At 38.5% G+C, this 20,500-nt stretch overlaps 2 protein-coding genes across 2 annotated transcripts in view; both read right to left on the bottom strand.

Annotated features, from left to right (window-relative positions):
• Positions 1-13,297: 13,297 nt before the first annotated feature.
• LOC141326953 (uncharacterized) lies at positions 13,298-15,789 on the bottom strand. The gene has a single exon (XM_073835314.1). It carries the CDS (start codon positions 15,653-15,655, stop codon positions 13,952-13,954), a length of 1,704 nt encoding a protein of 567 aa, XP_073691415.1. The 5' UTR covers positions 15,656-15,789; the 3' UTR covers positions 13,298-13,951.
• Positions 15,790-19,565: 3,776 nt separating this feature from the next.
• LOC141331470 (uncharacterized) overlaps positions 19,566-20,500 on the bottom strand; it is an 18,093-nt gene continuing 17,158 nt past the window's right edge. Inside the window, exons 10-11 of the mRNA XM_073836561.1 lie at positions 19,773-19,975; positions 19,566-19,709 (exon numbers count right to left, since the gene is read on the bottom strand). Coding sequence (XP_073692662.1) covers positions 19,566-19,709; positions 19,773-19,975 — 347 coding nt within the window. The remainder of the gene's footprint in view (positions 19,710-19,772; positions 19,976-20,500) is intronic.

The following is a 20,500-nucleotide window of genomic DNA, read 5'->3' as shown; positions in this document are numbered from 1 at the left end:
AGTGTTTCTCTCACCTTTGAATGATGTGTTCTGAATGAATGGAGTCTGAAATGAACACGATAATCAATAGAGCGTCATTTATAATAATACATTAATATTAAACAGATGAATGAGAGAGATTGATTTACTCCATCAGCAGAATGACAGATGATCCGATGATTCAGATTCACACAGCGAGACGTGACGAGACGATCAGATGAGACTGAAATAACAGAATCAGTCTGTGTTCGAGGATCTAATGGATCTACAATCAGACTCCAATCCTGAACAAATAAAACACCATCAGATCATGAGTGTGTGTGTGTGTGTGTGTGTGTGTGTGTGTGTGTGTGTGTGTGTGTGTGTGTGTGTGTGTGTGTGTGTGTGTGAATAATGGTGTAGTTTGAGAACAGAAACACACTCACCTCTGAAAACCATCTCTGAGCACAGTCTCTATTGAGTGTTTGATTCATTATGACTGGCAGAATCACAAACAGAAAACCCACTGGAGTCTGAATCTCTGCACACGACACATTGATGATGCCCATGATTCAGCACTGCAAAAAAAAATAAAAAAATAAAAAAAAAAAATAGTATGAAACAAGGTTTTAATTAACACACTTTTTAAAACGTGTTTTAAAAATGAATAAAAGTGTGTGTTAGTGCATGATTAAAATCTTTAAAAGAAACATCTAGTATAAAAATGGTCCACTCTTCACAGACCTTAAATTTCATGCTGTTCCTCACATACTGTATGTCTTCAGAAAACTGGAATTCAACATAAGTCATATTATACTTTTTTATTGTTAGTTTTTGCAACAAAATAAATCTGTGACTGTACTTTTATCTGCCTGTTTTGTGTTTTTCACTGTTGAGAAGTGGATATGTTTAAAGTGGGGCTGGGCTCTGGCTCTCCAAAGCATGCTTAAAATGTAGAAATATTATACTAATTTCCTTTTATATTTCCTATACACATATTTCCTATTCCTATTTCCTATAAACATAATTTCATAATTTAATTTTTCAAAAAATGTGGATATAGTGACACATAGGACTACCCCAAATTAAGCTATTTAGTCCTGCTTGAGAAATAATGTTTCAGGTCTGAGACTGACAATCATAAGCTACTTACTGTATGTCAATCATAAACTGAATTACAGTAAAATATAGTTCACTTTTTACTTGCTATGGTAATATTACAACTGTTCATCTTTTCAAAATGTATGTGTTGAGTAGTTTGTAAGTTCTATAATGGAAACTCAACATCTTCCTGTTGTAAACTGAGTCAAAACGAGAAACTCTGAGAAATCTTGATTGCTGCATTTGGCCATAATTTTAGAATTGTAGGCTTACAGCAAACAACATGAATGTGCTTTTCCTTCACTGAACACTTGTAACATCTAAATTAATTGGTTATTTTCAAGTCAAACATATTATAAAACATCACAGATCCTACGCAACCAACAAAACTATGGGTTAAATCAGACAGAAACGTATCTCTTTAAAGAAGGCTAACCAATTTTTGAGTGCATAGTCCTTAATTTTATGATTGAAAAATTTTTCCTGAATCTGACACCATTTGACAACAGTCTCTGAGTTCATATAAACAGATCTTACCAAAAGTTGCAGAAGAATATAACTCACAAATCCAACAAAACTTGAGTTGATTTACTCCATCATCAGAATGACAGATGATCTGATGATTCAGATTCACACAGCGAGACGTGACGAAACGATCAGATGAGACTGAAATAACAGGATCAATCAGTCTTTGAGGATCTGCTATTAGAATCCAATCCTGAACAAATAAAACACCATCAGATCATGTGTGTGTGTGTGTGTGTGTGTGTGTGTGTGTGTGTGAGAAGAATAATGGTGTAGTTTGAGGACAGAAACACACTCACCTCTGAGAACTACCTCTGCTCACAGTCAGGATTATTGATGTGATTCATTGTAATTGAAAAAAACTGAAAGCCCACTGGAGTCTGAATCTCTGAACATGTAACACTGACGATGTCCACGGTTCAACACTGAAAAAGAGGAAATTCTGTATGAAACAAGGTTTTAATTAATACACATTTGTGTATAATGTGTGTTAGTGCATGATTAAAGTCTTTAAAAGAACAATCTAGTATAAAAATGGTCCACTCTTCACAGACCTTAAATGTCATGCTGTTCCTAACATACTGTATGTCTTCAAAAAAACTGAAATTCAACTTAAGTCACATTATCCTGTTTTTTTATTGTTGGTTTTTGCAACAAAATAAAAAAAAATGTGACTGTACTTTTATCTGCCTGTTGCTTGTTTTTCACTGTTTAGAAGTGGTTATGTTTAAAGTGGGGCTGGGATCTGGCTCTTCAAAACATGCTTAAAATTGTAGAAATATTACACACATTTTCCATTATAATCCTATTTCCTATTATAACAACTTCCTACTGTGTGGATATAGTGACATATAGGGATACTCCATATTAAGCCATTAAACCTGAGAAATCATGTTTTAAGCCTGAGACTGACAACCATAAGCTGAGTTATTCCATGAAAATGGCACAATTTGAGTCCCTCTCACCTCCTATGGTGTATTTCATCTATTGGGTCACCAAACTTTATATTTAAACAGCTTTACATTTATATTGAAGTGCACCCTTTAATACAGTGTAAAAAAATTAACTAATTTTTATCTTTTTATGAGAAATAATACAGTTTTTTCCTTTGGCACCACCAATTTTCCCATGTCCCTCATGGCCTTGATGAAAGTTTACTTTGAAAATACTAGGGCTGTCAAACGATTAATCGCGATTAATCGCATCCAAAATAAAAGTTTATGATTACATACTGTATGTGTGTGTACTGTGTGTATATATTACGTATATATAATTACACACACAAACATGTAAATTAAAGAAAATGTTTTAGATTTATATATAAAATATTTATAATTCTATATGTAATCTAAATTAAATACAAGTATAACTATCCATACATATAACTATTTTTTATATTTTTTATAACTATACATGTATTTGTGTGTTTTTATATATACATAATAAATATACACAGTAAACACACATTTAGTATGTAAACATAAACATTTATTTTGGATGCGATTAATCGCGATTAATCGTTTGACAGCCCTAGAAAATACCAAATCAAACTATTTAAAAAGTCAATAAATTTTGATATCAACCTAAACATCTATTTGTGCTTTTTTGCTGGTAATGTTTCTTTTTTTCAAATTTAACTGTTAATTATTCATTAAAATCACAATTATTTCTGTCCCTGAGTAACCCCTCAACCCCGTTACACGAATGATCCCACCCCCATAAATACAATGGTGTGATCCAGAATTCCATATACATCAGGAAGTGACATCACTGAAGTCTTTTGGACAACAGGACCACAGAGACAGGCAGGTTGCTCCCATCTTTTCCTTTTTAGTCATTTATCTTGTGATATTGTGGTCGTCAAACTCAATGACTCAACACCGTAACATGAAAAAAAGATAGAAAACTATTACTTATGAAAAAGTTTTTGTTATTTCATGAATATATGGTGATTTTGAATTTCATGCATGCCATGTGCTCTCTGTCTGGTATTCACTACATTGAGCAGCGGCCATTTTGTGCAAAAATCTCAACCCCGTCACACTCAACCCCGTTATGTTTTTGATTGTAACGGGGTTGTGAGATTGTGATGGGGTTGAGATTTTAATGCTTTGGTTGTTAATTAATTTATTATTATATTCAATCAACATTCTTATACTGCATGCATGCTGAATATGATTTACAGTGAGGTCAATAAGTATTTGATCACCCTGTGATTTTGCAAGTTCTCTTACTCAGAAATCATGGAGGGGTCTACAATTTTTAGCATAGGTGCATTTCCACTGTGAGAGACAGAATCTGAAAATAAAAATCCGGAAATCACATTGAATGATTTTTTTTAACAATTTATTTGTGAATTACTGTGTCAAATAAGTATTTGATCACTTGCTTATCAGCCAGATTTCTGACCCTCAACGACCTGTTATTTTGCTTTTAAATAGTCCAGCTACACTCTGCTCATGATTCTGAATTAGTAGCACCTGTTTAAGGTCGTTAGCTGTCATAAAGACACCTGTGCACCCCACAATCTGCCAAAGTCTAAGTAGCAACATGGGCAAAACCAAAGAGTTGTCAAAAGACACAAGAGACAAAATTGTAGACCTTCACAAAGCTGGAAAGGGCTACAGGGCAATTGGGCCCCATGGAAGATCTCTCCTCGTGGGATATCAATGATGCTAAGAATGGTGAAGAATCAGCCCAGAACTACACGGGAGGAGCTGCTCAATGAGAGCTGGGACCATCGTTTCCAAGGCTACTATCAGTAACATACTAAAACATGGTCATGGTTTAAAATCTTGCATCGCATGGAAGGTTCCCCTGCTTAAGTTTGCCAGGGACCATCTGGATGATCCAGAGGAGTCATGGGAGAAAGTCCTGTGGTCAGATGAGACCAAAGTAGAACTTTTTGGTCTTAAAGGTTGTATCAGCGATTTCTAGCCTGAAACATAAAGTGTCAAATTCAGCTGACCTTTCATCACGATCCGCTCGCTGCCTGCCCCATAAATTGTCTGTGGAAAAACCGCATCTCTCTGGTCAGCCTAGGGTCCGAGATATGCCAAAAAAACAATCGGCACTACCAACCTTTCCACAGATAAACAAACAGTGTTCCAACCAATCAGCGTCAGGGGTTTGGTGTTGTGGACTTTCGCTCCGCCTCCCTCACATCCCTGCACCAGTAGGAAAGTCCACAACACCAAACCCCTGACGCTGATTGGTTGGAACAATGTTTGTTTATCTGTGGAATAGTTGGGTTTTTTTTGGCATATCTCGGACCCTAGGCTGACCAGAGAGACGCGTTTTTTTTCACAGACAATTTATGGGGCAGGCAGCGAGCGGATCGTGAAGAAAGGCCAGCTGAATTTGACACTTTATGTTTTAGGCTAGAAATCGCTGATACAACCTTTAACTCCATTCGCTGTGTTTGGAGGAAGAAGAATGATGAGTATCATCCCAATAACACCATACCTACAGTGAAGCATGGGGCTGGAAGCATCATGCTCTGGGGGTGTTTTTCTGCACAGAGGACAGGACGACTGCACTGTATTAAGGGGAGGATGAACGGGGTCATGCATTGTGACATATTGGGCAAAAACCTCCTTCCCTCAGTCAGAGCATTAAAGATGGGTCGTGGCTGGGTCTTCCAACATGACAATGACCCAAAGCACACAGCCAGGAAAACCAAGGAGTGGCTTCGTAAGAAGCATATCAAGGTTCTGGAGTGGCCGAGCCAGTCTCCAGACCTAAATCCAATAGAAAATCTTTGGAGGGAGCTGAAACTCTGTGTTGCTCAGTGACAGCCCCGAAACCTGACGTATCTAGAGAAGATCTGTATGGAGGAGTTGTGTTTACATGTTTTATGGGGACATTCCATAGGCGTAATGGTTTTCATACTGTACAAACTGTCTATGACCCTACACCTAAACCTTGCCCTCACAGGAGACTGTGCACACTTTTACTTCCTCAAAAAAAACTCATTGTGCATGATTTATAAGCCTGTTTCCTCATGGGGACCGAAGAAATGTCCCCACAAGGTCAAAATCTACTGGTATTACTATCCTTGTGGGGACATTTGGTCCCCACAACGTGATGAATACCAGGTACACACACACACACACACACACACACACACACACACACATTATATTACATTTGAGCAATTCACTTTACAATGTTTGTTAGTTGTTAATATGCTGTTGTGGTTGTTGTTTTTTTAACTTTAGATTAATACAATTTAGAATGTAATTGTACTGCAATTTGTATCTGGTGTCCTTCCAGTTGTTACAAAATGAGATATTATGCTAATAGAAAAGTCCTATAGATTGAATTTCAGAGTAAACAACTGTTTATATGTAAAGCTGTATTTGTCTCTTCAACCCCGTTACCGTCTTCAACCCTCTTATGCTAGTCTCAACCCCGTCACACCTACATTTTCATATATTATTTTCTTAAAATGTTGAAAAAATAATTTAATGTTTGCTGATTTGTGTCACAAATATTGAGCGCTATCTTATGATCATTGATTTTGATTACAATTCTTAGTTAAACAAAATTTTTGATGAAAAATTACAAGATTGCTTTCACTTATTAGTTACATTTCAGGATTTAAGAGAGTAAAAATGTGTGATTTTATGTCATTTTTCTATTTAAAATTATTGAATTAGTATGGGGGACATCTGATTAATGTAAATATATGCATTTCTTTAGAAATACATGTTATGATAATATTCAGAGAGCCTCCAAAGTGTCCATAACGGGGTTGAAGAATTACAGTCACCACATCTTGAAAATATGATCAATAATAAAAGCGGCAATTTTTTTTTTTTTTTTTTTTGTATGCGCGTCTAATCGCGCACTTACGGTATGGGTGCTGAGAGCGGTCAAAAAGGATGTAAAGACTCTGTCGGAACGTTTATAATGCTAATATATATATATATATATAATTTATTCCTAGTATTTTAAAGATGAAATTGCAGCATTATAACTTCAGTCTTTAAAGTCACATGATCCTTAAGAAATCATTCTAATATACTGATTTGCTGCTAAAAAAAAAAAAAACATTTATTATTATTATGTTGAAAAAAGCTGAGTAGTTTTTTTTTTTCAGGTTTCTTTGATGAATAGAAAGTTCATACGCACAACATTTTTTAAAAAATCTTTTGTAACATTATAAATGACGTTATCATAAATTTTGATTAATTAAAAAAAAAAAAAAAAAAAAACACAACTCCTAGCTTTTGAATGGTATAGTGTATAATGTTACAAAAACTTTTATTTCAAATAAAGGTTGATCTTTGGGTCTTTCTATTCACCAAAGAATCCTGACAAAAAAATATTCAACTGTTTTAAATATTAATGATAATAATACAAATAAAGTTAGCATATTAGAATTATTTCTGAAAGATCTTGTGACAGAGAAGACTGGAGTAATGATGCTGACAATTTAGTTTGATCACAGAAATTACATTTTAAAATATATTCAAAAACAGTTATTTTAAATAGTAAAATATTTCACAATATTACTGCTTTTGCTGTATGTTGGACTGTTGGAGAAAATAAATGGAAAATCATCCCAAAAAAAAAAAAAAAACAAACAAACAAATTGAAATTGAAAAGTCATTTTCAAGTGATTTAACTGCATAGTTTTGGAAAAACGAAATGGCAAATTAGCCCAAAAACTAAGTGCATTTACACCATTTCCCATTTTCAGATACTTTTTCAAAAAAAAAAAATCTTTATAGGATTCATTTTCAAGTCATTTTACTGTATAGTAACCCCTTCACAAGCGAATGAGACAGGGCTCCTGGGATTCATCCACATCTGGCAGCTGTTTTGACCTCCCCCATCCCTTTCCACCGCCAAGAAGATCTATGGTACTCACCTCAGGAACTCCCCCAAAATAACTGCACCAGCTTGAACTTCATTTCCATGCTGTTATATAGCTCACACATGCTCAGTTAAGTTCTGACACATCGTATTTTGTCTGCCAAACTCTGGTTTCTACCATCAGATTTACCCCAACTTCCGGTTTTGATGTGGTTTATGCCAATGTCTTTGCGAGCACCTCGCCCTTCAGAGGACAGACGTTGGCGGTCATTATGAGTTCCTCTTAAAATAACAACAAGAGTACGTCATTCAGAATCATGTCTGCTTTTCCATTATTGCTTCAGAAAATTTAAAGTTGTCACACTTCTGTACGTTTTTTTAAGAAATACCACATTCGTGTCAGCGTCTTTCTCACGGGGGCTTGAGACGCATGTGCTCTCGCTAGGTGCCGAGAGAGGATGCTGCTAATTTTAGATTGTGTCTTATGTTGACAAAGTCAATGCATGTAGCTTCCTGTTGTACATTTAAATATGAAAAGCTTATATCCTCTGACATTCTGCGTTAAAAGTTCGCTTAGAACATATAGGAATAACTGTGTGTCTTTAAAATCTAATTTAATATTTATTTTCTTTTTGAATACATTGAAATGCAACTCTTTTATGTTAGGATGTACAAGACTATTTTTTTTCTACAGGGGTTATAGATCTATAAATTGCACTCTTTCTCTGGTTTGCGTATTGGTAATATCACCGCCTCCATTAGGAACAACGTCATTCAACTTTAGCTTGTAGGCAAGAAAATTTAAAGAAAAACAGACTAAAATCTTCAATTTGACATTATTATTTAGTTATTCCCAGTGCATTTTTATTTATTTTTTTGCCAATGATGGCCAATTTTGTGATTATTTTTTAAGACAAATTAGCCTTTTCTAACCATGCCCAAGTTTTTGTTTTTCACATGGCAAGTGCCACAAAAGTTATGTCTGATAAAGTACATTATAATAATAATCAGTCCCATTTATTTTTTGTCACATTAATCTCTCTGGGTTCATCCAGATGCTGGCTTTTACAAAAAAATAACTTCCAGGAAGCAGTTCAATGTTAACAGATCTTACAGTAACTTTTTATTTTATTTATTATGCGAGTTCCTCCAAAATCCTCCAGAGCACTTTGAGGTCTCAGTGTAATTAAAGGATGATCCAGAACCTCAGAACTGAACACAAAGTGCTTCAAGGATCCCACAAGTTCCTGCAAGAGCTGCAAAGACTGTAATGATTCCTCCAGGAACACTATTATGAGAAAGAAATAGCTTTGATGCACTTTAAAATACATTTTAAAGTTCCTTGAGTACTCAAAAGGATATTGGAGGCACCTATAGTTTTTACAGATACACTAAAACATGAGTTTATTTTATTCATTAATGTCATTATATCACTAACAATGAGACAATAATTGCTGTAGTTGACTGTCACATTGATCTAATCATATTTCAATCATATAGTCCTGTCCATTTATCAGCTGCTCTTTAACCCACGATGACTGAGAAGAACAAATCAAACTGGTCCCAGATAAACTTACAAAGACATTTTCAAGATGGAGATTTATTTATTTATTTGAATTTGCAAGACAATGGATAAAAGGTCCTTTAATTTCTGATTTAGATTCTGTACCATTTTGAACAAAACAGTGGTCATTTTGTAAAAAAAAAAAAAAAAAAAAAAAAAGCAAGAATTACACCAAACTGTAAACTATTTTGTATACAATCATATAGATCAAAGTAAAACAAATCCCGTTTTAATATGTGCCACTGTTTTCTTTGACATTGAAAAGGCATTTGGCACTTTATAAAGGGAAGAACTGTTAATTTAGCTGAATATCGCTGGAATGGGGGGATGTTCACTTAGATGTTATAGGTTTCTGGTTTGAGTTTACATTCGATGTCCTGAACATCACTCCACAATGAAGCGTAACCAGTCCAATGATGTTTAATTCAATGACTAATGATATATTTGTAAAAAGTGTGCAGATAAATGAGCAGTATGGATTGAATCAAGGTTAGTTTCGTAAACTAAAACGAAAAAGGTTGATCAGAAAACATTTTCATAAAATGAAATAAAAACGTCAAAATAAATGAAAACTAAAACAAAATGAAACTAACAACTTTGATTAAAAAAATAACTGAAATAAAAAAATAATGATAAAAAATAAATAATCATGGCGGAAAAATAAAGACTGTGTCCTGAACAGCACCTGCATTAAATCTAGACTACTGCATCAATTTTAGGCAAAATAATTATTATGATTATTATTTTTATTTTTATTATTACGTAACACAAGCTAACAAACCAATATACTAGTAATCGTTAAAGGATCGAGATTCAGACACACACACAAAATTAAACTATGATAACCTTGGGTTGAATATTAAATATATAGTTGAATAGACAGGCTCAATATGTTTTTGTACAAAGACAATGAAAACGGATAATAAACAGCTCTGTGAGGAACACAAGTAATGAATTCAGTCAATATTAATATAGATGAAAGTGTTTCAGTGAATCTGTCCACAAACAGCAGCTGATGAAGATCTGAGGATGAATCCATCATTACAACAGAGATTTGATTTCTAGAGACAGAATTCAGCAGAAACACAGCAGGCTTTAGATCACGTCTGTAAAAGATTTAACAGCATTCATACAACAGACAGATGCAGATGAATGAGAATAAATAAGACAGAGACAGTAAACCTGCTCAAACTAAACTAAATTAAAGAACAACAACAACCTCAACCTAACCCTTAGTCTCACTCACAAAGTATCAACAATTGAATTAAAATCAAAGCGCCTTGTTTGTCACTATTAAGACTCTATCTCCTGGTTTCACAGACAAGGCTTAAGCCTAGTCCTAGACTTAAATATAAGTCTGAGCTGTTTCAACTGAAAGAAACATGCACTGACTAATCTTAAAATAGATCAGTGCCTTTGATTTGTCTCAAGATGCACACCAGTAATGTTTCTTTCTAAGGCACGTTTATAAAAATTGCGTAAATGTCCAAATAGAACAATGGCTTAATCCTGGCTTAGTCTAAACCCTGTCTGTGAAACCGGCCTATACAGTATGTGTCACTACACTAAACTACAGACCCCACTGATTTCATCTAAATGTTTATTGGCTAATAATTTGACAAATATATTGTAGTATGATTTTCAACAGCCACAATCATCCACATTACACTTGTATTTTAAACCTAACCATATGCCATTGACTATCCTTTCAATTCATGCTGTTTCTCACATACTGGCTTCAGAAAAACTGGAATTCAACAGAAGTCATATTATACTGTTATTAATTGTTAGTTTTGCAACAAATAAACCTGTGACTGTACTTTTATCTGCCTGGTTTGTGTTTTACACTGTTGAGAGTGGTTATGTTTAGAGTAGGGCTAGATATTGGTTCTCCAAAACATAAATACATAAACATAATTTGTACTTTTACAAAAGCATGTGAAGAACTGAATGTGTCTTGATCTGATGCATAACACAGTTCCTATTTTATGATAATAGTGACAGACTAATCCATATAAATCCATTAAACCTACTTGAGAAATAATGTTTTAGGTCCGAGACCGACAAGTATAAGCTACTGTATTTCAATCATAAACTGAATTACAGTAAAATATCGTTCATTTTTTATTTGCTATGGTAATATTACACCCGTTTATATTTTCAAAACGTATGATTCCAGTAGTAGTTCTATAACAAAGACTCGACATCTTCCTGTTTTAAACTGAACCAAAATGAGGAACTCGGATTAATCTTGATCACTGCATTTGGCCTTAAATGTGGAATTTTAGGTTTACAGAAAACAAAATGACTGTGCCTTTCCTTCACTGAATACATATAACATCGAAATTAATGAGTTATCTTCGAGTCAAACATAAACATCATAGATCTTAAACTACTAACAAAACTACTGGTAATGGGATAAATCAGACAGAAACTGAACTCTTTAAAGTATGCTAAACCGTTTATAAGTGTATATTCATTAATTTTACGACTGAAAACACGCCATTCTAAGAATGTTTATGAATCGGACGCCGTTTGGCGACAGTCGCTGAGTTCATAAAACACAGATCTTACCGGAAGTTGCGGGATAATATAACTCTGTGTAAGTCACAAACCTAAAAAAAAAAAAAACAAACACAAACCGTTAGTAAATCAAGTTTTATATGTAATCCGTCGAGAGTTTTGTCAGTAAGATACAAGAGAACGGCAGCTGCTACGTTTTTTATTCCTTTCACTTTCGATTCGTTGTTGATTGATGTCCAACTCTTCTGAGGCTCTTCGTGCTATCCGCCACACACACGACTCAACTGTTCTTCTTCTTCATCTTCTTCTTCTTCTTTGGGGTTTACAGGCGGCTTGCATCCACGATCGTTGCACTACCGCCATCATCTGGCTGATTTCCTCTGTTATTCAGGTTTCTTTCTTTTTCTTTTTTTTATTTCTTTTTTTTTTTTTTTTTTATTGAAACTTAGAATACAAAATCTCGTAGAGGTAACAGCATAGTATCAAACCAAGTACAATAACAGTCAGCATCAAACCGTAAGGGGATCCAACTTACAGGTAAGGCAATACAAAATAAGTAAATAAAAAAAATTAAAAAATGAGAATTACAACACAAGAAACTTACACATAACTGATTATATTTTCTGGGCACGACGATTTTTAAGTAATCTCAGAGAGGAGTAAAATAGTTTAAATTCGTTTAAGAAATGTTCAAAGCAGGGGGGAGAATCTCTCCATTTACAACAATGTATATGATACTTGGCAAGAAGGATAACAATATTCACAATGTCTGATGTTGCATTATCCAAACCATCAACATAAAACAATATAGAGTTGATGTTAAATACAGGGATGTTTGACATTTTTGTAGTCAGCCAGTCTCTGACCGCACTCCAGAATCGACATGAAAAGGAGCAGGTAAAAAATAAGTGATCTAAAGATTCATCAGTAAAACCACAAAAAGCACAACCCACCTTGTCTAATTTAAATCGCTTGTGAAGAAAATTGGAAACAGGAGAAATCTTACGACAATTTTTTAAATGAGTTTGTTTGACTTTAGGCGGAACTGGCCAATGAACATATTTAGAGAAGGCTTTTTTCAACGTATCAGAAACGTTTGCAGGTACATTGTATTTATTATAATCATGAAACAATTTAGATTTAAAGGCATCTGTAGCAACCCTGTTCTTGAACTTTTTATCTAGTAATTTGTGATGACCAAGTGATAAATTCGGCAATACTGGAGTGACATCAGAGTAAGTCAAAGTATTTTGGATTAGGTGAATCAAGGCTACAGGAATAGCTTTACAGATTTTTAGATATTCTCTGTGAGTACAGTTTATGTTAGAACGTTCAACAAAACTGGTGTGATCCAGTAAAACACCTTTACAATCCATCAGGTCAGTTACAAAGACAATACCCTTATTAAACCATTCAGCTTTTTCTGTTTATAAGAATTGTTCTATTATTCCACAGAACCGAACTGTGTGGAGTAAAATTATGTGTAAATATCATTTTCCCAAAGTGTAGTATTTGACTATGGAATCTAGACAGTGCAAGTGGAATCTTATTAATATCGAAATCACATCTGAGTAAAAAATCCAAACCACCAAGCTTTTCAAAAATAGCCTTAGGTATGTGAAACCACATAGAGTTAGTTTTTAACCAATTACTTCTAAATGAGCCTATCAAGGCTTCAAAATCTAAGGCTTTTAGTCCGCCATTTTTATACTTTTTAACCTCTTAAACTCTGGCATATTATATTTCCATGTCTCCAAAATAATTTGCAACTACTTGTGCCACTGGGTAAATCAAACAAATATGTAACTTCTTTAAGTTTATTGATGTATAAGTAAGGGATAACACAAAGGCAAGTCTGCAATCGATAAATCCAGACATGAAGGGCAGAAAAACACACAAGTACATAACTTTGAGATTAGACAAGAAACACTCAACTGAAACCAACTTAGATACTAATTATAAAAACTATTATATATAACTATTATATAATTATAGAACTTCGTTCTACCGGAACGCGATGGAGGCATTGTCCCGTGGGAGACCCCCCCGGAGCGCGAACATTGGCCACCTCCCAGCGGTTTGCTTAGGGCCCCCCCTAGCGTAAACACGCCCCTGCTCAAAGCAAATCCAAAGATGAGCTGGATCTCTCTCTCCTACTGACTTACAAGTAGAGATGGGTATATGGGTAATGGCGATGTAATTTAAAACATGAAGCACAATGATAAACAGGAATAAAACAAAAAAACATTGTTCTTTAGGGAGGAACTCCATTTGAATTTCAGTTGAATCTGCTTGTTGTGAAGATGAACTTTATTCACTGTGAACATTTTAGATCATGTTTCTTTGTCGCTTGTAATGACAGATTGATCCAGATTATATTCTATTGCTTGATGCATTATAGTGTCACATTTGGTGAGGACGCTCATCAGACCTGAAAGCGCTGGATCTGAAGATGATCTATTTACTGTGATTGTTATTTGTATGACTATGTAGAGAAGATGCATGTTTGAAACTCTTCCCACATTCAGTGCAGTGATACGGTTTCTCTCCAGTGTGGATCCTCTGATGCCGTTTCAGAATTCCAGCTGAAGTAAAAGTCTTCTCACACTCAAAGCACATGTAGTTTCTCACACCAGTGTGTATTTTCTGATGTCCTTTCAAATGTTCTAGACGTGAAAAACTCTTTCCACACAAATGACATGAATATGGCTTCTCCTTTGAATGAACTCTCAGATGTTTCTTCAGGTTTGAAGCTCTCAAAAAACTTTTCTCGCATTGATCACATGCGTAGAGTTTCTCTCTAGTGTGGATGTTCATGTGATCCTTAAAGGCTGATGATTGTGAGAAACTCTTTCCGCACTGATCACAACTAAACGGTTTTTCTCCAGTGTGAACTCTCATGTGTGACGTAAGGTATACTTTTTGTGTAAAACTCTTCCCGCATTGATCACATGCATACGGTTTTTCTCCAGTGTGGATCCTTTCATGTGTTTTCAGACTTGATGACTGACTGAATCTCTTGCCGCAGTGTGAACACTTGTACAGTTTCTCTCCAGTGTGGATCCTCTCATGTGTTTTCAGATGTGATGGCTGACTGAATCTCTTGTCGCAGTGTGAACACTTGTAAGGTTTCTCTCCAGTGTGGATCCTCTGGTGTAGTTTCAGATTTCCAGCTGTAGTAAAAGTCTTCTCACACTCAAAGCACATGTACTCTTTTACACCAGTGTGTGTTTTCTGATGTTCTTTCAAATGTTCTAGACGTGAAAAACTCTTTCCACACAAATGGCATGAATGTGGCTTCTCCTTTGTATGAACTCTCAGGTGTGTCTTCAGGCTTATAGCCCACAAAAATGTTTTCCCGCATTGATCACATGTGTGCAGTTTCTCTCTAGTGTGGATGTTCATGTGTCCCTTAAGCCCTGATGATTGTGAGAAACTCTTCCCGCACTGATCACAAGAGAACGGTTTCGCTCCAGTGTGAATATTCATGTGTGATGTAAGGTGTACTTTTTTTGTAAAACTTCTCCCGCATTGATCACATGCATACGGCTTCTCTCCAGTGTGGATCCTTTCATGTGCTTTTAGAGCTGATGACTGACTGAATCTCTTGTCGCAGTGTGTACACTTGTAAGGTTTTTCTCCAGTGTGGATCCTCTGGTGCAGTTTCAGATTTCGAGAAGTAGTAAAAGTCTTTTCACACTCAAAGCACATGTACTCTTTCACACCAGTATGTGTTTTCTGATGTACTTTTAAATAATGTAAACATGAAAAACTCTTTCCACACAAATGGCATGAATGTGGCTTCTCCTTTGTATGAACTCTCAGGTGTTTCTTCAGGACTGAAGCTCTCAGAAATGTTTTCCCGCATTGATCACATGTGTACAGTTTCTCTCCAGTGTGGATGTTCATGTGTTCCTTAAGGGCTGATGAGTGTGAGAAACTCTTCCCGCACTGATCACAAGTGAACGGTTTCTCCCCAGTGTGAACTTTCATGTGTGATGCAAGGTGTGCTTTATTTGTAAAGCTCTTCCCGCATTGATCACATGCGTACAGCTTCTCTCCGGTGTGGACGTTCATGTGTTCCTTAAGGGTTGATGAGTGTGAGAAACTCTTCCTGCACTGATCACAAGTGAGCGGTTTCTCCCCAGTGTGAACTTTCATGTGTGATGTAAGGTGTGCTTTATTTGTAAAGCTCTTCCCGCATTGATCACATGCGTCCGTTTTTTCTCCACTGCTGACGTGATTTTTCTCCTCAGCTTCACTCAGTTCTTCTTTCGCCTCATTGTCTTCAATCAACTCTGAAACAAAAGTTAATACGGTAAATTTGACAACAAATGAAAGGACGCAAAGTGAGAGGACATAAAAATTAACGCTGATATAACAACGGAAAGCAGACGATCGCATTAGAAAATTCTGATCTTTTTGATGCAAATTCCTGGAGTTCCTGAAACTTTTCGTGATTGAGGTACATTGATCTTCAAATTAATATTCTTTAAAGCATTATATGCACAAATCTCATGTTTCTATAGGAAGAGCTATTAAATATGTTTGATCAACATCATCAATTATAAACACGCGCAAAAGACAGAGGACTGTCTCATTGACTGTTACCGCTCCTTCTGCTGCTTCGTTGGTTACTTCCTGTTTGGCAGCCATTTAAGGAGGCCATGCCAAACAGACCGGGGCGAAGTATTGTTTTGCTCTTCCGGACTCTCCCGAACGTTTTCCCTGTTTTCCTGGTCTTGTTTTCTAGTTTCTTGTCATAACCTTGTTTTGTTTTCTTAGCCATAGTCATAGTCCTGCCTAGTTTCTGTTTTATTTCTTTGCTACTTTGGACTGCCCTCTTGGATTTTGACCCCCGCCCGTGTTACTTGATTATTCTTTTGTCTTGCCCTGGACATTCCTGTTTGTTGGTGTTTGACCCTGCCTGTTCGACCACGATCTGTTTATAAAAAGCTCGCATTTGGATCTTTCCAGAGCCTGCATGACGGCCTCCGCTCCTGAGTTCCCGGCCAAGATGGCTGCCATTCCTGCATCCCGGCCCAAGATGGCCACCACGCCAGAGCCTGTCGCCAAAGTGGCCCCTATTTCAAAGCCATCCCACATCAGGTCTACTTTCCGATGTCGAGATTTGGTATCCAGTGTGGGAGATACACCGCTAATATCTGCACGTGCAGCTGGTCTCCCTAAACACACTTCAGCCAAGCCAGTGTCTGCTAACGCCGTCAGCCAAGTCAGCCGACTCACGTCAGCTAAGCCAGAACTCGATAGCGTCACATCAACCAAGCTACAGCCTGTTCACCTCATATCTGCTGTTCCCACAAGGCCGGGTCGTGTCACTGCTACGGTTCCTGAGTCAAGTTCCATCTCTGCTGCAGTTCCTCAGATAAGTCAAGCTACAGCTGAACTTCCAGAGCCAAATCAACCTACAACCGCACTTCCAGAACCATGTCAAGCTTCAGCTGAACTTCCAGAGTCTGCATCTATCATGGCTGCCCACTCACGCCGCTCTTCCTGCAAAGTCAAGTCACGCTCAAGTCACTTCACAGCTGATGTTCCTGCAAGGTCAAGTCTCATAACAGCTGCTGTTCCTGCTATGCAAGTCATAGCTGCTGTTTTTGCCAAGACAAGCCACTTTACAGCTGCTATTCCTCCCAAGTCAAGTCATGTTTTAGATGCTGTTCCTGCCAAGTCAAGTCATGTCACAACTGCTGTTTCTGCAAAGTCAAGTTATGCCACAGCAGCTGTTCCTTCAGAGTCAAGTCAAGACACAGCAGTACTTCCTGAATCAAGTCAAGACACAGCTTCACTTCCTGAGTCAAGTCAAGACACGGCTTCATTTCTTGAATCAAGTCAAGACACCGCTTTACATTCTGAGGCAAGTCAAGACACCACTTCACATCCTGAGACAAGCCAAGACACCTCTTTACATTCTGAGGCAAGATTTAACAGCACTCCGAGTCAAGTCAAGACAGAGTTTCACACCCTCAGTGAAGACAAGACACCCCAACACTTCCAGAATCATATCAAGTTACAGCTGTCCCAGCAAGGTCACGTCAAGTCGCAGCTGTTCCCTCCAAGCCAAGTAACGTCACAGCTGTTCCCTCAGAGCCAAGTCAAGTCACAGCCAATATTTTCAAGCCAAGTCAAGTCTCAGCTGTTCCCTCAGAGCCAAGTCAAGTCTCAGCTGTTCCCTCAAAGCTAAGTCACATCTCAGCTGTTCCCTCAAAGACAAGTCAAGTCACAGCAAATCCCTTCAAGCCAAGTCAAGTCTCAGCTGTTCCCTCTGAGCCAAGTCACGTCACAGCTGTTCCCTCAAAGCCAAGTCAAGTCTCAGCTGTTCCCTCCGAGCCAAGTCAAGTCTCAGCTGTTCCCTCCGAGCCAAGTCACGTCACAGCTGTTCCCTCAAAGTAAATACTTAGCTGTTCCTTCCGAGCCAAGTCATGTCTCAGCTGTTCCCTCAAAGCCAAGTCAAGTCTCAGCTGTTCCCTCCGAGCCAAGTCACGTCACAGCTGTTCCCTCAAAGCCAAGTCTCAGCTGTTCCCTCCGAGCCAAGTCAAGTCTCAGCTGTTCCCTCCGAGCCAAGTCACGTCACAGCTGTTCCCTCCGAGCCAAGTCATGTCTCAGCTGTTCCCTCAAAGCCAAGTCAAGTCTCAGCTGTTCCCTCCGAGCCAAGTCACGTCACAGCTGTTCCCTCAAAGCCAAGTCAAGTCTCAGCTGTTCCCTCAGAGCCAAGTCATGTCTCAGCTGTTCCCTCAGAGCCAAGTCACGTCACAGCTGTTCTTTCAAAGCCAAGTCACGTCACAGCTGTTCCCTCAGAGCCAAGTCACGTCACAGCTGTTCTTTCAAAGCCAAGTCACGTCACAGCTGTTCCCTCAAAGCCAAGTCACGTCTCAGCTGTTCCCTCAAAGCCAAGTCAAGTCTCAGCTGTTCCTTCCGGGCCAAGTCACGTCTCAGCTGTTCCCTCAAAGCCAAGTCAAGTCACAGCCAATCCCTCAAAGCCAAGTCACGTCTCAGCTGTTCCCTCAAAGCCAAGTCAAGTCACAGCTGTTCCCTCAAAGCCAAGTCAAGTCTCAGCTGTTCCCTCCGGGTCAAGTCACGTCTCAGCTGTTCCCTCAAAGCCAAGTCATGTCTCAGCTGTTCCCTCAAAGCCAAGTCATGTCTCAGCTGTTCCCTCAAAGCCAAGCCAAGTCACAGCTGTTCCCTCAAAACCAAGTCAAGTCTCAGCTGTTCCCTCTGAGCCAAGTCAAGTCTCAGCTGTTCCCTCCGAGCCAAGTCACGTCACAGCTGTTCCCTCAAAGCCAAGTCAGGTCTCAGCTGTTCCCTCCGAGCCAAGTCACGTCACTGCTGTTCCCTCAAAGCCAAGTCACGTCTCAGCTGTTCCCTCAAAGCCAAGTAAAGTCACAGCCAATCCCTCCAAGCCAAGTCACATCACAGCTGTTCCTTTAGAGCCAAGTCAAGTCACAGCTGTTCCCTCCGAGCCAAGTCAAGTCTCAGCTGTTCCCTCAAGGCCAAGTCAAGTCACAGCTGTTCCCTCAAAGCCAAGTCACGTCTCGTCCGAGCGTCCAGAGCCAAGTCACATCTTGCCAGAGCCACACCATGTCTCGTCTGATCTGCCAGAGCCACGTCACGTTGTGAGTGTCAGTGTAATGGACACTCCTCTGATGTCAGCACAGGCTGCAGGCTTCCCAAACCACGCAGAGCCTTCGCTCCCAAGCCACGGAGAGCCGATGCTCCCAAGCCAAGCAAACCATGCAGAGCTGATGCTCCCAAGCCTCTCATCTTCCAGCCTGGTGGGCATCTCATTGCCTACTGCCAAGAGTCTGTCCATGAGTCTGTTTCGGAGACCTTGTCTGTCCATGAATCTTTCCTCGAGTCTGCCCCAGAGGCCTCATCTGTCCAAGAGTCTGTCCACGAGTTTTGGAGACCTCGTCTGTCCACATGTCCGCTGTGCCAGTGCCTCCTATGGAGGCGGCGTCTACGGCGGAACCCCCTGAGGAGGCAGCTCCCTCTGCAGATCCACAAAAGAAGGTACCACCCACAGACAAACTCACCGTCTACCCAATCACTGTCAGGGTTCCTGCTCTCCCTGCACCATCTTGGTTTTCTGCTCTGCTGTGGGGGTCTTGGCCCCCTGATCCACCATGGACTCCTGAACTGTCTGCTCTACCATGGCTACACAAGCTCCCTGTTCCGCCAAGGCTTCCTGCTCCTCCTGCTCCACCATGGCCTCCTGATCTGCCTGCAACAACAAGGCTTCCACTACTCTACAGTCTACCATTGCTCCATTACGCAGGTTCTCCAGAGCTTCACTGTCTGCCATTACATCATGGTCCAGGCCCACCTTTGCTCCATGATCCAGTTCTGCCTTTGCTCCATTGCCCAGGTCCTCCGTTGTCTCACTGTCTGTCACTGCCCCGAGCTCCAGGCCCCGAGCCTGTTCCTGTTCCCCTTCATGGACCTGGCCCTCCGTCCCACCCCCTGTTGTATTTTGACTTTGATTTTGACCCCCACCTGTGTTACTGGATTGTTCTTTTGTCTTGCCCTGGACATTCTTGTTTGTTGGTGTTTGACCCTGCCTGTTCGACCACGATCTGTTTAATAAAAGCTCGCATTTGGATCTATCCACACTGTCGTCGAGTCCCAATTGTTACATGATCATTCTAATAATAAATCAGCATATTAAAATGATTTCTGAAATATCATGTGACACTTAAAACTGGAGTAACAGCTGATAAAAATTCAGCTTTTCATCACAGGAATAAATTCTATTTTAAAGTATGTTAAAATAAAAAAACATCATTTTATATTGTAAAACCATTTTGCAATATTACTGTTTTTTTCTGTATTTTTAATCAAATAAATGCAGCCTTGATGAGCATAACAGACTTCTTTTACAAGTCTTACTGACCCCAAACCTTTGAACGTTAGTGTGTGTATATATATATAGGCCTTAAAAAGCCACTAATGAAATAACAGAATCAAACACCGCCAGGAGTCTGCAAT

This window comes from Garra rufa, chromosome 1 (genome assembly GCF_049309525.1).
Source record: "Garra rufa chromosome 1, GarRuf1.0, whole genome shotgun sequence".
Taxonomy (NCBI): Eukaryota; Metazoa; Chordata; class Actinopteri; order Cypriniformes; family Cyprinidae; genus Garra; species Garra rufa.
The sequence above is the reverse complement of the archived record's forward strand: the minus strand, read 5'-3'. Positions and strand labels throughout refer to the sequence as shown.